Consider the following 15,382-nt stretch of genomic DNA (forward strand, 5'->3'; position numbering starts at 1 on the left):
GTTGACATGGAGTAGTATTTGCAAGTTGTCAGAGCACTTTGTTTAGTTTTCTTTTACTTGATGTCAGTTTTTGAAATCTCTGAGCACCAGCCCAAAACAGAATAGCAGTTATTGCAGTAGTTACCATTGTATTTTATAGTATTAAGTCTGTTTTAGTGCATATCCACAGTGGAGAAGGGAATATTTGTGCAAAATGGGCATCTACAGACAAGAGGATAATTGATTTTGGTGTCACTGAAGCAAAAGTGTATTGTTGAAACAAAAAACACACAAACTAATAAGGGTGGGAATCACCAAAGGTCCCACGATACGATATTATCAGGATACATTGATCACAATACAATATTACTGCGATTTTAAATGTTTTGCAATATGCTGAGTATTGTGATAACATGTTGCGATTCATTACCGTCTTTCAACTGTAAATTATTTTCCCAAAGGGAAACTTTGTCAACACCTGTTTTAGTAACAAGATAAAAATTTAATGATAAAGTTTCTCACATGAATAATTTTCGTTGAAGCGAAATGTATCTAGTGGACTGAAACAGCAATTGATTTTGTGACTCTACGATGCTACCAAACGTGTCATTAAAAAGACTGATAAAACAAAATGAACAAACACGTGAGGACTGTACATTAAGAGACAGTGTGGTACGATGCATGTGCATACACAAGATCTAGCCATATGTTGGAACATCATCACATTTTACCATTATTTATTTGTGACTTATAAATATAGATCTTGTCCTGTGATAATGTCATATGACTGTATAATTTTATCAGAAGTACCAACTGAACTCAAGAAATAGGATTGTCATCTTAATTTCTTGCTAAGCACAAACTACAAAAAAATGTGTAGACTACTGACACGTGGATTAAGAAAAAAAGGCCTCATACAGCTGGGTATTCAGTAGTCTGCAGTACTTAAAACATCATTCCTGTTAAAACCATGAATCGAGGGTATGAGAGAGGTAGTCAGAATCAAAGGTGTCAACCAAACTCACCCACACAGCTGTTGTTTCTCCCCGCTCGCGACAGGCGTTCATCCCAACATGCTGTACCGAGGGCCAAAGCTCCAGAGCTTTGCACCATAAAATAGATGAGCGCTGCTGTGATCGTTGCAGCCAACATAATCCTGCACTCCGTCCCTGCTTTGGGAGCTGCACTTGTTCACTTTTTCTCAGGCATTCCCACTATTAGCACTGGCACACAAGAATTCCCCAAAATTAAGCAACACATTTTTATGAACTGTTGGCATCCTTGTCCAGGGCTTTAACTTAAAGAGACAGCTTTACATACCAGGAGAGGTGCGCAAAAGAGGGATGTAAAACCCCACTGGAGAGATGGAGTGCTCAGAATGAGGAGGGATGAACTGCCAGTGCAGTGTTCAAGCAAAAAATAAAAAAGTTTTTGGGATCCTGCTCACTCCCCACTTTGGCCCCCAGGCTGCCAGTCTGTTTTGGAAGCAAAGATTGAAATTCCTGACACCCCCGTGGTAAATTTTGCACATGCTAGTCCAGCATTGGAGCAAGATCTTCTTTAAGCTGCAGTCAGTGTCTCAAGCAGAATGTGGAATATGCAAGAAATGAGGCAGGGCTGAAGAAAGGTCCCACATAATAACATCTTACCCTCACCCCACCCCCTGACCCGTGTCGTCTCTGACTGAGGATGGATGCGTCTGTCTGAGACAAAGTTTTTGTGTCTGTGAGAGAGACACTGGGTGATGGATATTGCATATATGGCAATTAGAATGAACACTAAAATGATTTTTTTCTCATTTGAGAATACAATCAATAGCAGTATTTTTTTAACATTCATACATGGCATACACTTACAGTACGAGTGTAATTTACACATGCCGCACACACAATAGACACACTGTTTTGCTTCCTGTGTGTGAATGAGAAGTCAGTTTGTCAGGCTGCCTCCTGCTGAAGTTCATCTGACTCCCAGGGAGAATCGGTAGAATGAGTAATTTATAGAGAACGAAGGAGGAGTGGAGCAGATTATTGCTAAATTGTTTGTCCTGGTTTTACCCAGAAGAACAACTAACAGACTCCAGGAACCAAAACCTCTATTCATACCCTCCATGACTAGGATATTGTCAGCAACAACGTCACCAGTAACCTTGTAGAGGAGCAGTAGAAGATTTACACGGCTGAGAAAGTCGCCTTGTCTCCGGACTAATGTTAGCTGTCTGAAGGGCACTGACCTTTTCCCACGATTTCACCCCTGGCAGAAAACAATGGAAATGCTAATGTCTATAATTTCACTTCAGGTGACTGATGCACTGAATGGCAATCACACATGGGTTTGAATCATCAGGTAGTGCGCATATCTAGGAAACGGCAAGAGTATAGATGCTGCTGACGTATTAAATGCCCCCTCATGTCGTTGCTTTTGTAGAAGAAATTGCTCCAGTCTTTAAATTTAAATGGATGAGTCACTTTCAAGCAGTTACTATAGTAACTCTTGATTCAAACAACGTCAATTCATACCTGACAAATCATCACTCATGCAATCATTTACTGCTTTTTAAAATATGTGGTCTAATTTTTAAAAAATGGATATATTAATTCACGATACTGTTGTACAAGTGAGTTAGGTTCATTTTAGCTGCTTAAGTCTTTGAAACCTGGATTGACATCATATTTCTTATATGCTACTTTCAGATGCCTTTCACAAGTATTTTAGCCTTTTGAACCCTGAGCAAATTGGTGTGATTTCTTTCAAAAACATGACGGGAAAAAAAGCCAATGAGCAACTGGTAAGAAATGTTCCACAAATTGCAAGAAATTTGTAGATTTAGAACAAAAAAGGTAGAGAAAAAATGTCTAGGGGAAAAAAAGAAAAAAAGCTAGGGAAAAATATTTATAATTACCATAAATGCATATTAAAATTATGTTGAAGAATTATAATTTTTCAAGCACTTTTCACCAAGTCTTGTTTATTTTTCACTTAATTTTTTTTTTTCAAAACTAATTTTCATGTAATTTTCTTGTGCTTTTAAATAATTTCTCGCTTGCTCAGGTTTTAGAGGGTCAAACACAAAGACCAACATATTATGTTCACATTACTCAGCTGCTTATTCACATATTTTGCCACATTTAGTATAAACAAAATTACTTTAATTAACATCACAAACACAACATAAAGTTTGTTGTAATTTGAATGAGTGGCAGGTGAATGGATTGCAGGTTTAATATTGACTGCACTGGCTTATCAAGCTGCAGTAGCTTTGTGACCTCTGGGTGAACGGGCTAAAGATAAGCTTATTGTTTCACATCAACATCAGACTCATTCATGTCTTATGTTACAAAATCATTCAACAACCACAACAGTCTTTTTCTAGCCTTGTTGTTATATTTTCTGTCACTGCTTACATGTGGACAATTTTCCACTGGCCTGCTATCATGATGCCAAGTCATAGTTGCCAGGAGATTTGTGGTGTGGCTGTAAAGCCTCTAGACAAGTGAGGTATCACCCTATCCGGATTTGGTCTGATAAACCTGAGCCTGGTGGCAACTGCTTCACAATTAAAGATGTATTTGTCTGTTTATTGATCTGTTGTTCTGCATGCTCTTCCTGCCCGTCTATCCATTCATAGTTTATCTGTCATTAACAGCACAGCCCTTGTCCACCATCCATTCATTGTGTTTGTTAAAACAGCCAGGGTGTTGCCATGATAACAACACAGCTGGTATAAGCGATTACTTAGTACCGCAGCCTCATACAGCTGATGACACAGAGGTATCCATGGGAACAGTTTTCCAGATCCACCCGTCATCTTAGCAGGATTTAAGGCAACGCCTGTTCAGATGTTCAGAGAGCGTGACAACTGTGACCCATTGATTTTTGGGATGAACACGTTTGTTCTGGTTCATAAGTCAGATATGTGACACGTCCGTGCCTTTATGTTTTGCCGCTGTATGAAATATTGTGTTTGATCCATAATAGTTAATATGCAGTATTTTCTTCTTCATTTTTGTGTGTCATTGTCTCACATCACACATGTGGACATAAAAACAAAGATGGTATATGATGAGGATAGCATGAGGACTGTATCACTGTATACAGTACAAGGAGTACAAAGTCCATTGCAACTGTAGGATTTTGTTTCACCTGGTAAAGTCTTGAAAGTGCAAACATTCAGTAGCTGATAAAAAAAGTTCAGAACTTATTGAAGAGACTAAAATTATGCAAATCAAAATGCAGAAAATGATAGATTTTTAAATGTTTATATAGAGTTTTATGGTGGCAAAGAGGGCTAGCGTTTCTGGTGGGGTTTTTGACATTTGAGATGTATTTTCTGACACCTAAGACTCTGATGGCACGAGAAGATTGCAGGTCAATTAGAACACTACAGTAATGTGAATCTTAGTGGCTTTTCACCAAATATTAAAGACTCTTAAAAACTCTTATAGGCAATGTTTTGGAAAATTTTATGCATAGGTGCAGATTTCAGGTGATACCCTGTCAATATTTAGAGCATGTGCATTTGTCAATAAAACTACATTTACGCCATAAATTGGTGCAGAAAATGTCCAAATTGGTGTATTAAACTTTACCACAAAGCAAGACATTAAGTATATGATGCTCAAGATTTTCTGCTGGAGTACACCCCAACCCTCTGTTTTATATGTGTGAAACCTACACCCTTAATTGTACATGAGAGACCTGTTTTATGTGCACCTATCTACAGATAGCACACTGCATATAGAATTCAATAATTTTCCAGTTTATTAAAAACAAATGTACAACTCAATTTATAGATAAATGTACACATAAAATCATAGAAACTGGCAACGTTTATCAGACGAGACACATATTCTATCAAACTCACTGACCACACTTTCTTGTCCATTAAGGCAACAATCAGCTTGATGCTTCAGGTAACAGTAATGTAAATGGGACTGGGGGTGGATCATGGGTCTTCTTGACATCACCACATGATATTAATTTCTGACACTTAAAATTTGGCATTGGGTGTGACATAAAACGCCACACACAACTAACGGAAAGGCTCTTTGTTTGGTACTTTATAGATATATATTTTATAAGTCGAACAAAGATGCCGTGCTGTAGTGACAACCATTTAAACGTCTTTATCAAATATAAGGCTCCATAAAAAATAAGGACATGAATAATATCAGACAGTAATTGACTGACCTGATTGGGCTTTAACACAGGCTCATTTGTTAACATCCAAACAACCTCCAGGGAATGTTCTCATGATGACTACACTTCTCTAAATCATTATATAAATCTTTATAGATTAATAGTTATTGGAAAATGCAGAATACATGAATTACATCCTTCAATGCAGCAGAAGATTTCCTTACAGCCCCACTGTGTCAAACCAATAAATATAAAGATTTATACACGATTTCATAGTAAATATCAGTGTCATAGAAGGCATATGAAGAGTATTTTGTGTATTTGGTTACTAACATGGCGTCTCGATACGCGCCATGGACCCCTGGCGTCAGCAGAGATACTCAGACCGGGAACTGTCACTCTTATAGGTCATCTGGGAGTCAATGCTCGACCTTGAGCACAGGAGCATTCGCTCTGATTCATGAGTCGCCCTCCGTGCCCAAAGCTCAGTTGGATGAGAGTTCAAGGTCCTTTGTTTCATTGAAATAGTCTCAAACTTGACGTAGCTGTCTTTTTCAAGCTCTTCTTCATCCATATTTGTACTGCCTCCCTTGCAGTACAGGGCAATAATCTTATAGAGCAACAGTGCAATAAGAGACAATACCAAAGCACAGGCAATGCCGCTGATAATCATGAAAAGCTGGTTCTGCCCAGTATCTTCTACATTGTCCAATGTGTAGAAGTCAATGCAAGGATCTTTTCCAGCAGCACTGCCTTTTGCTACGAGACAAACTGAGTACCTCATCCCAGATGATAGTCCCTCTAAAAGGACTTTCCCACTGCCAGCATTAGTCTCCAATGTCCTTTTGATGTCATCCTCATCGTAGGGTGAATATACAACTGTGAGTGGGGCATCATTTGGTAGCCCATCTGCTGTCCAGAGCAACACTGCAGAGTCAGATGTTTCCTCTACAATCTTAAGGTCTTTGACAGACTTTGATGCATCACTTTTCTTGCTCTTTTCATCTGCTGCAAGCTTCCTCCCGTTACCTCCTTGCTGGGTTTTTGATTGTTTGAATGAGCCTTTTTGTAAACTGCTGCTGGTGGTAGTTTTCAGTTTCTTAGGGACAGCAGATGTTGTTGAGGTTCTTGGGAGACCCGTGGACGTGACAGAAGTTGAGTTAGGAGTGTCTGTTGGGGGAGTGAAGGTTGTGTCTTGGCTGGTTGGTTCGGTATCCATACTGGGCCTCGGTGGAGGGATGGTGGTACTGAAGGCGCCAGCAACTGAGAGAGAAATTGTGGCATCTGCGTAGCCAGCAACGTTCTTAGCATTGCAACTATAGTTGCCAGCATCCTTGTATAGTATTCCATGCAAGCTCATGATGGACCATCTGATGCCATCTCCAGGTGACTCCTGGACTAAAGAGTGGAACAAGAACACAAATGTCAACATGGATCAAGTCTGATCAAGTCTTGAACTACTTTGCGTGCTTTCCAATGGATTATGACTCGTGGCACTACTACCACACACCTTTTAATGCTTCCTGCACACCAGGCAATTAAAATCTACACACAGTATAGAGGTTACTAAAGGTTATAAATCTCAACGCATTTGAATACAACAGTTTTTTCTTTGTAAAATGCTTAAAATTCAAAAAGCCGCAATATTGTACCTGTGTTGTTGACGAGTGAGCCATCTGACTTAGCCCAGGAAAGAGTTGGTGTTGGAAACCCTGTGGCGTCACATCGCAGGAGAACATTACTGCCCAAAGGAGATGTGATCTTGGTTGCTGAAGTCATGACTGACGGTTTTACACAATTGTCAAGTTCAGCACGTTGAAAAAGGACACCAGCCAGATTCTCTGGTCCACTGCAGGTTATGAAGAGGTCCATCAAAACCACTGGTGTACCCGACATTTTGGAAAGCTCGATCAGCTTGGAGATTTTGCAGTCACAGAACCAGGGGTTATCTTGGAGCCCTGAAGACAAACAGATAAGACAAATTTAGATCACTGGTTGCTGTTTCGTAGCACTGCAGCGTCAAACGTCATCCATTTAAATGCTATATTACTTGAAAGCATTTTTGTTGACCATAATGAAAAGAATGGAGGACACAGATGGCTATGCTACAGTGAAGAGGCAAAACAATTTGCAATATGACTCATTGTCATTTAGTTCTTACAGAACGCTGCAATGACTATGGTGCTATAAAAAGAAAAGAAAAGAAAAGTACAGTATTCAAGGCAGTTTTTGGACTCTACAAGTGTTGCTTTTTTCCAACCTTTGGATTTATGACTTTATAAAAGCATGGCATACCAGTAGAATAGAAAATATTTTTTTAAATGGCAAAATCACATGCAGGGCACAATGGCTAATGATATATACTCTAAAGTGTGTTAATCACCATTGGGTACAACTGGTGGGTACCATTAGGTTGCATGGTACATGTGAATAAGCCTTTTTTTATCAACCGCTTTTGTATTTAACTTTCAGAAATTCACATTTTCAGGCTGACTATTAAATTCCAGGGCTGTGGAAGTGAACCTATCAAAACCTCTCTATATATACTCCCTTTCAAATAGCTGTAAACACCTGCTGCACACAATAGGTAAGCACATGTGCAGGTGCATATTAAAGCCCTTTAACCAGATTAGTTTGTCTTAACACTGGCAAAGCACCTAAGCTGGCTGTGGCCTCACTTCAGTTTGTGGCAACACACTCTTTCCATTAGACTTTCTGTTGGCATAAAAGTCAATACATCTTAGAAAACTTTCACACTTTATAGTCCATGCCTTTTAAATTCAGATTTTAAGACCAAACCCTTTAACATTTGGTATCTCAAAATAATAAATAATACATAATTGAAAGCTGTTAAGGTGAACACTTCAAAGTAGGGGATCACTAAAAAGTAATGATTTTAGGATATATTAACGACACTGTTGTGTTGTTTGTGCATTGACTCTTTTTTTCTTCAGCCTAATCCTGTTTCTCCTTTGGGGACACAACAGCACACAGACAGCTCTTTCGGCACGGATAAGCTAGCTTGCCCTCATGCAGCCTATTAACAATATCCTTCCCACTGTCCATGCAACACGGATACAATGAACAAACATGCAGTCTCATATATGCTAGGCTGACAGGATCTATAAGAAAATGACTTCAGTTACATTCAAGTCAAAAATACATCCAACGCAAAAGATCATGTTGGATAAGAATATGACAGGAAATGGGTTGATTTCAATGATTTCAATGCAATATTCTTCTAAGACTACAAATTTTTGGTTTCACGTTACAATATATTTTATACTTTTCCCATAGCAAGGACATGACAGAAATTAGCCTATAGAAAATGGACTATTAAAAAGCACATAAGTCTCCATATACCACATATAAATATTTGCTTTGATTTTTATCTTTGAACCCTTATTTTCCAGCTCAGTCTGGTATTCTGTTCTGCATTTTCTCCTCTCTCCTTGCCCCTCCCCTTGACTATTTGTCAGCAAATCATGATAGTGCTATGAGTAGGTGGCCATTGGTTCAAGATACAATGGCAACAACAAATGCTAGAATCCTTGTTCTTACACCAAAAAACAAAAGAGACTGTTTTTAGCACTCATTGCACTTCTAATCTATGAGCTAAATCAGAATCCATCGTATCCACAGGTAATTGCCAAATGTATGGATGCACAAAAGTTGGGGACACGACACAGCTACATCAAATACCTGAAGTCCCCTCACGAGAAGAATACTAATCAATTCAACTAAAATGAAATCCTGTAAAAGTTTTGGACTAAACTTTTTTGCCAGAGATATATTTGTTTTTTAACTATGTGTTCCTCAAGACAACCGGTTGCGTGGTGAACTGAATTGTTTACATACCTGCCTATGTACGACTGGAGGATTCTTTAAGAGAGCGTGCTAGAAAACTGAAATTGTACTTCTGGATTTACATAATATAAACAAACAGTAAAACTTGAGGAGGTTACGATATAGTTAATTCTGGGGTTGGGGCAGAAAAAGCGACGGCGGCGCCAATGTCGAAGTTCCTAAATCAAGCATGTTGTGGCAATGGCAAGTATGTTTCCCACACTGCCCCTGCTGTTCATGTGCTTATTGCATCTTGTGCTAATTTCATACAATGTGCATAACCAATGCTCCAAACAGACACAGGATACACCAGACTGCCATCATGTGCATGAGCCAATTTACATATTTTGGCTGAAGTAAAATAAATTGCACCCGCTTGACTGAGAATAACCTGATCAATAATGTATGCTGTAAACTCTTTACTCAAGCATCAGGTATTTTTTTCTTTGTTTGTTATAAACTTAACACTACTTACATACTGAAGAGTAAGCCCTATTTATAATGACAATAGCAATTTTTTCTCCCTAAAACCTATTGTGCATTTTGCTTGTTATGGTGTAGATACCATTGATTCTGGTTTATATCTACTGCAGTAGTTCTCAAAATGCCATGAAGAGGGCCATTAGCAAAAGTGCAATTTTTGACACTGCAGTTGACTTTATCAAGAGAGAGCTATGATACACAATCTTGGAGTTTGGGGTGTTTCAAAATCAAATATTTTCCAGTGACTGGAGAAATATTTAAGAAATGAGAAATATACATCTAGTAGCTGTTTTCTACTGTATAAATTTACTGTACCTCATGGGTGCAGTAACACAGTACTCTGCTATATAGGTTTTCTTTTCTAATTTGTTTTTTGCTGAACTTGACCCTGGCTTGGATTACTAAGAGGGAGTGTGTTAAATATTCAACAGTTAATTAGGACAATAACTCGATAGTGTGCCTTAAGCATCAACTCTGCCCCTGCTTAGAACAAGCTAATTTGATTGTGTCCTGGCAGTCACTTCCAAAGCAGGTTGGAGTCAGTCAGAACAAGTCTGGCTAGACTAAGGTCATGGAATAAAGTGCCTGAGGTAATTACAACAACCCCAAAAGTATCCTGCCATGGCCCTGATATCCTATAAAACTAAGCCGGACACAGCCTTTGTATCCTTACCTAACACAACTTTCTGGGACGCATTAGTAAAGATGGGTGCTCCATTGAAGGGGGGCCAGATATCCATGAGATCAGAGGGCAGGGTGGCCAGTTTGTTGCTGGATAGATCCAAGTAGGTAATGTTTAGGAGGTGAGGTATGGCTTCAGTGGGAACAGTAGTGATTTTGTTGTTGTGTAGATCCAGCGTCTTCAAACTGGGCATCTCTTTCAGAGACTCCCAAGGGAACAGAGAGATCATATTTCCATCCAGCCTCAGCTCGTGGAGCACTTTGAGGTTGTAGAAACTTGAAGTATCCACTGAGCTGATGGCATTGTACGTAATCCACAGGTACCGTAGCTCCACCAGGTAGTAAAAAGCTTCTGTTGGGATCCGCCGCACCATCGTTTTCTCAATACGAAGTTTGACCGTATCCACAGGGACGTTGACAGGGATATCAGACATGTCTGGATCATTGCAGAGAACAGACCTGAGAATAAAAAATACATGAGTTAAATGTTTTCAATTATATCCCATGTTTTACGAAAGTTAACTGTAACACTTTAAAACATTTTTCCAGTGAAACAGCAGATGATGGGAGCAGATGAGCATTTAAATAACTTTAAATAAATACCAGTCTGCAATGTGTAAATATCTACCCTTTCATTTATTCATTCGTCTATCCATCCAGACCCTCTCTGTCGTGATGGGATGCTTTTTCTGACATGACTGTAGTCAGCCTATAGGGCACTTCCCAGATGACAAGGTCAGAGATAATCACTATCATTAGAAATGGTAAAAGATCATGTGCATTGACTTCCACTGCGGGGGCAGAATAGCTGGATTCAGTAATCGTCACGGATAAAGACCTGTATAAAACAATCATTTGATTTAATAGCTCACAATAAAAAGAGGTTAATTAGCATTATATGAGTACGAGCTATTACTTATAGCAGCTATAATGACGGTGTCAGTAGTCAATAGTGCTAGAAAATGGACTGATATACGTATATAATGTCATTTTTAGTAGTGTCATGACTGCAATAGTCGCCTTTTTGTGGTTTTACAACTGGCAAACCAGACTTTCCCTGAGTTCATATACATCTCTTTAGCATTTTCTCACCTTTTATGCTGGACTTGTCAACATAATGAACTAACATTGTACTTTGTTTGTTGCCCATGTTTGACTACAAGTAGAGGGATGCATTGTGGAGGGTTCACCACGAATAAGACTAATTATGCAGGGATAAATGGATTGCAAAACGTGCATTATGTCAATACAGGCCAGTACAACCTGCACAAATTGTACCTATTGTACAATGGCCCTGAAGTTTTGCTAATTGTTGCTCACCCATATGGGGCATGATTTTAAAAGGTTTTTTTACACACATTGATGGAGATGGAAAAGGTTTTAGCTCTGTGCTGCTCTCTAAATGTGTAAATATAACTTTTTAAGTGTGACGTGTTTACTTTCAGACGATTTAACATGGATCACGCATCAGGTGGTCTAAGTGCAGACTTAATTAATGTTGTGATTATTCAAACGGGTCATCATTGTTAAATAAGCGTACAGAAACTCACAAACTGAGTTCAAGACATCACTGTTAACTGAATATATGAAAGGGTCTTTTTTATTTATAATTCATTACTTTTTCAGTGATACTATAGGGAAGATAATCTAGTTATGCAACCGTCACCAACATTTTTTTTCTTTTTTTACATGTTATAAAATTGGCTCTTATTTAAATTTTCCATTTTTTTCAAGACAGCAAATGTGTGTATGAGTGAGAGCACAATTTAAGTTTACCTGGTTCCTGTTCCATCGGTACGTCCATGGAAAACACAGGTGCACTGGGATGGACAGAAGGGATGAGCCATACTGAGGCAGCATAGGAGTACATGCACACAGAGAAGTCGACGCATGGTTTCACCGAATGCACCCACAGTGCTCAGATCGAGAAGAGATCAGGAAAAAAGACATCCGGATTCATTGAGAACCGGAAGAATTATTCCTTTAAAAAAGACAAAAACAAATAGAGAATAATGAAAAGAGCTTACAAAGTCCATAAGAGGCAACGGTACACAGGCTGAAGATCTAATTACAGTACAGGTCACCTGTCAGATTGACGGTGGGGGGAGGGGAGGGGTGGATTAGTGGAGGATTTCTTGGGTTTCACAGGGTCACGCAAGCTAGGCCCCGGGGCATAACCAGTCCTTTGGACATGCTGCTAATCAGTTAATTCTGGAGAGGTTTCCCGTCAGGTGATTCAGCCACGCCTTTGTTAATCCAGTCAGTTCTCAACCTGACCATAGCTTTTTAAATATAATATGCACCCACCTTTCAAATTCATTTAAAGATCCACTGGAACACTTTCACACTGCACAGCTGTTTAGTTATATCCTGTTTGGCTATATCCAATTACCATTTCTGCATAATAGGAATTGGCTTTTTATTATAGACTTTAGGTTGTTTTTTTTGCAGTGATTCTTAAGACATTTCTTAAAGAGGACCTGTTGCACTTTTCCTTTTTTTACTGTCATATATATAATGTTACAATGTTCGATGTTCGTAATAAACTTGGCAAAAGGTTGAAACAATGAGACAAATATAAAAGTAATCCCTGTGAGCAAAATCAGACCATTCCAAAGACTCTGTTTCCAACATGAACAAAAATTAAATTTATGGCTTCATAATATTAAGGGAAATAAAAAGACGTACAAGAGTGCGTACCTGTAAAAGAAAATGCAAAGCAGTTAAGTCAGACCTAGTCAAAGGCTAAAGTGAAGAGATACATTTTTAGTTTTCTTTTAAAAATATTTAGCAAGGTGCCTTAATATTTCGTCTTATTACATGAAGATATGAATTAAATATCAATCTTTAATTTGTTGCTTTACATAAAAGACAGACTTTAGTCATTTTGTCTACAGGATGACGTCAGATTGCGACATATTTCTTTAAATGTTCATCTGCTCCACGCACCCTACTGTAAGTGTTTACATAGCTTACACTGCTTCATGAAGAAACATGCTCACGTCGGGGAAACGTGATCTTAATCTCTCCTTGATTTCAAGTCATATTTTTGCTGGAACTGTTACATTTCTGTTTAGGTGCTTTTATTGATTTTTTTAATAGTAGAAAGTGCTGCTGTTCTCCATTACAGTCATCCACCAGCTGTGGACTGTTTAGAGATGCTAAAATGCAGAAGACACGGGAACCCTGATCATTTGGAGTAGATTTAACTTTTTTGAGAGACTGAGATTAAGCCCTCTCCCGTCTGTCATTACTGTGCCCACTTCCACATGACACAAGTGGCCTACCAGACATCAGCATGTGATGATTTGCCGCTGGCCTATTGCGAGCCAACGGCATTAAACAATACTCCGGGTCCCGAGCTAGCCCACCTCACTCCTTTTCATTTGGTCACTACAAGCCAAATCAACTTTATTTATCCATATTTATTTTGGCACATTTCATGCAATGTAAGCTCAGTGTGCTTCACACACAACAAATATGCACAAAATAAAATAAAGTAGGGTGCTAATGCATATTTATATAAATATACAAAGCCAGAGAGCAGTCCACAATCAGACCCCCGGCCCTGGATTTATTCTGGCTGAATTGGAATTGCTATATCCAATCGTCTCCCCAAAATATGGCGGCTGCAGTAGCTTGGAAAATAGATATTAGTAGTGAAAGAGCAGCTTTTCTGACTTTCAACCAGCTCTTTCATTGTACTGGCTTCCCCCGTGCTGCCACGGTGCCTCTGAGATGGTAGAGTTGCTTAAAAATCTGCACAGTTCCCTTAAATTGCTATAAAATCTCAAATGCGACTGAACAGAAACGGGGGGGTATACACGTAAACAAGACATAAAGTAAGTAGAAGGGTATCGAAAATCAGCGTCCTGCCTCTAAGGAGAGGGATGAGAGGGTGCAACAGTGGTGTTCAAAGCCACTGATTAACCAAAGCTGTGCCGTTTCACAGAGCCCCGAGCTACAGACGCCTCTTTGAGCCAGCACCCGACTCGCTGCGTGCCACAGCAGCAGGCTGGCAGCCAATCATGGGGCCTGACGCCTGCCAGCCTGCTGTCATCATGTGCATGTGGGCGTGGTTTCATCTAAAGTGGGTTGGAAAAATGATATACACAGCCTTCAGAGGGTGAACACTGATGTTGTAGAAAAGACAGCATGAAGAGAGAAAAGTATTTTTGACCATTAAAGCTTAAAAAACATGTTTAGTTGAAACCTTAGAGAGAGATGAACTATGAAATGAGCGTGATAGGTCCCCTTTAAATGTAAATGTAATGATTGAGCTGGAGGCCATATGTAAGATGTGTGAGTGAGCTCTGTCTGGCACTAAGGTGCAAGGTGTAATCTTGGATGTGATTTATTACCTGACTGGATGGACCAGCGGCTTCAGATAGGGGCCAAACTCAACCTGCCTGCTGATGACAGATCCACAGGAGTGCACCTCGTTCATAATTTTTGTGCACACATTGGTTTAACATTACTACAGACATCTTTACTCTTTTTTTTAAAGCATTAATTTGAATGTTGGTAGATGATATTAGAACATTTTCTACTGTTTTCTATTTGTTACGTTGATCAAAATTTAGTTATTACACATATCACAGCAAGTTTCTCACAATTAAAATATTACCCAAACGTTAAAATGCACATGAAAGCGTTTCATTTAGGATCTCTATTAGCCATCACCACAGTAACGTCATCATTCCTATAATTTATACTTCAGCTGAAACTGATTCTGTAATTTTACAAATACAGATTTGGGATTTAGTCTCTTATCTTAATTAGTTTCTTTTGTCTTGGCTACAGAGTGGTAGAAATTCTGTATCTGGATCACCACCAAAATCAAATCACAGACTAGACTCCTAGAGGTCAAGTTTTATTTGTGAACAGTACTTCATCAAACCTTTTTATACGTTTTTTAAGCTGTGCAGCGTCAACAGAAACACAGTACACCATGTTCAGCACAGTCATAATATATTTTAATGGTATGTTGGATCGTTTCTCTTCTTCTAATTGTACCTCTATCCATCCTCATACTCTTATTGACTTTCTGATGTGCAGTACAACACATAATACATCAATGGTTTGGAACCTCAAGGCTAAAATTAAAGAAAGTTATTTCTCAAAGATACTGTCAATTTTGAAATAACCACATACTTTTAGCATTAATATAAGTGATATGTAAGTGTTTGAGCGTGTTTCATAATCCTACTCTTGCAGATTAAATATTTCAAGTTTAAATTTTTGGCTGCTAACC

At 38.8% G+C, this 15,382-nt stretch overlaps 1 protein-coding gene across 1 annotated transcript in view; it reads right to left on the reverse strand.

The window, feature by feature from the left end:
• egf (epidermal growth factor) overlaps positions 1-12,020 on the reverse strand; it is a 34,994-nt gene extending 22,974 nt beyond the window's left edge. The window contains exons 1-3 of the mRNA XM_042492895.1: positions 11,905-12,020; positions 10,121-10,587; positions 6,771-7,076 (exon numbers count right to left, since the gene is read on the reverse strand). Of these exons, the coding sequence (XP_042348829.1) occupies positions 6,771-7,076; positions 10,121-10,587; positions 11,905-12,020 (889 nt within the window). The remainder of the gene's footprint in view (positions 1-6,770; positions 7,077-10,120; positions 10,588-11,904) is intronic.
• Positions 12,021-15,382: the final 3,362 nt, after the last annotated feature.

The sequence above is a fragment of the Plectropomus leopardus genome, chromosome 9 (assembly GCF_008729295.1).
Source record: "Plectropomus leopardus isolate mb chromosome 9, YSFRI_Pleo_2.0, whole genome shotgun sequence".
NCBI classification, from domain to species: Eukaryota; Metazoa; Chordata; class Actinopteri; order Perciformes; family Serranidae; genus Plectropomus; species Plectropomus leopardus.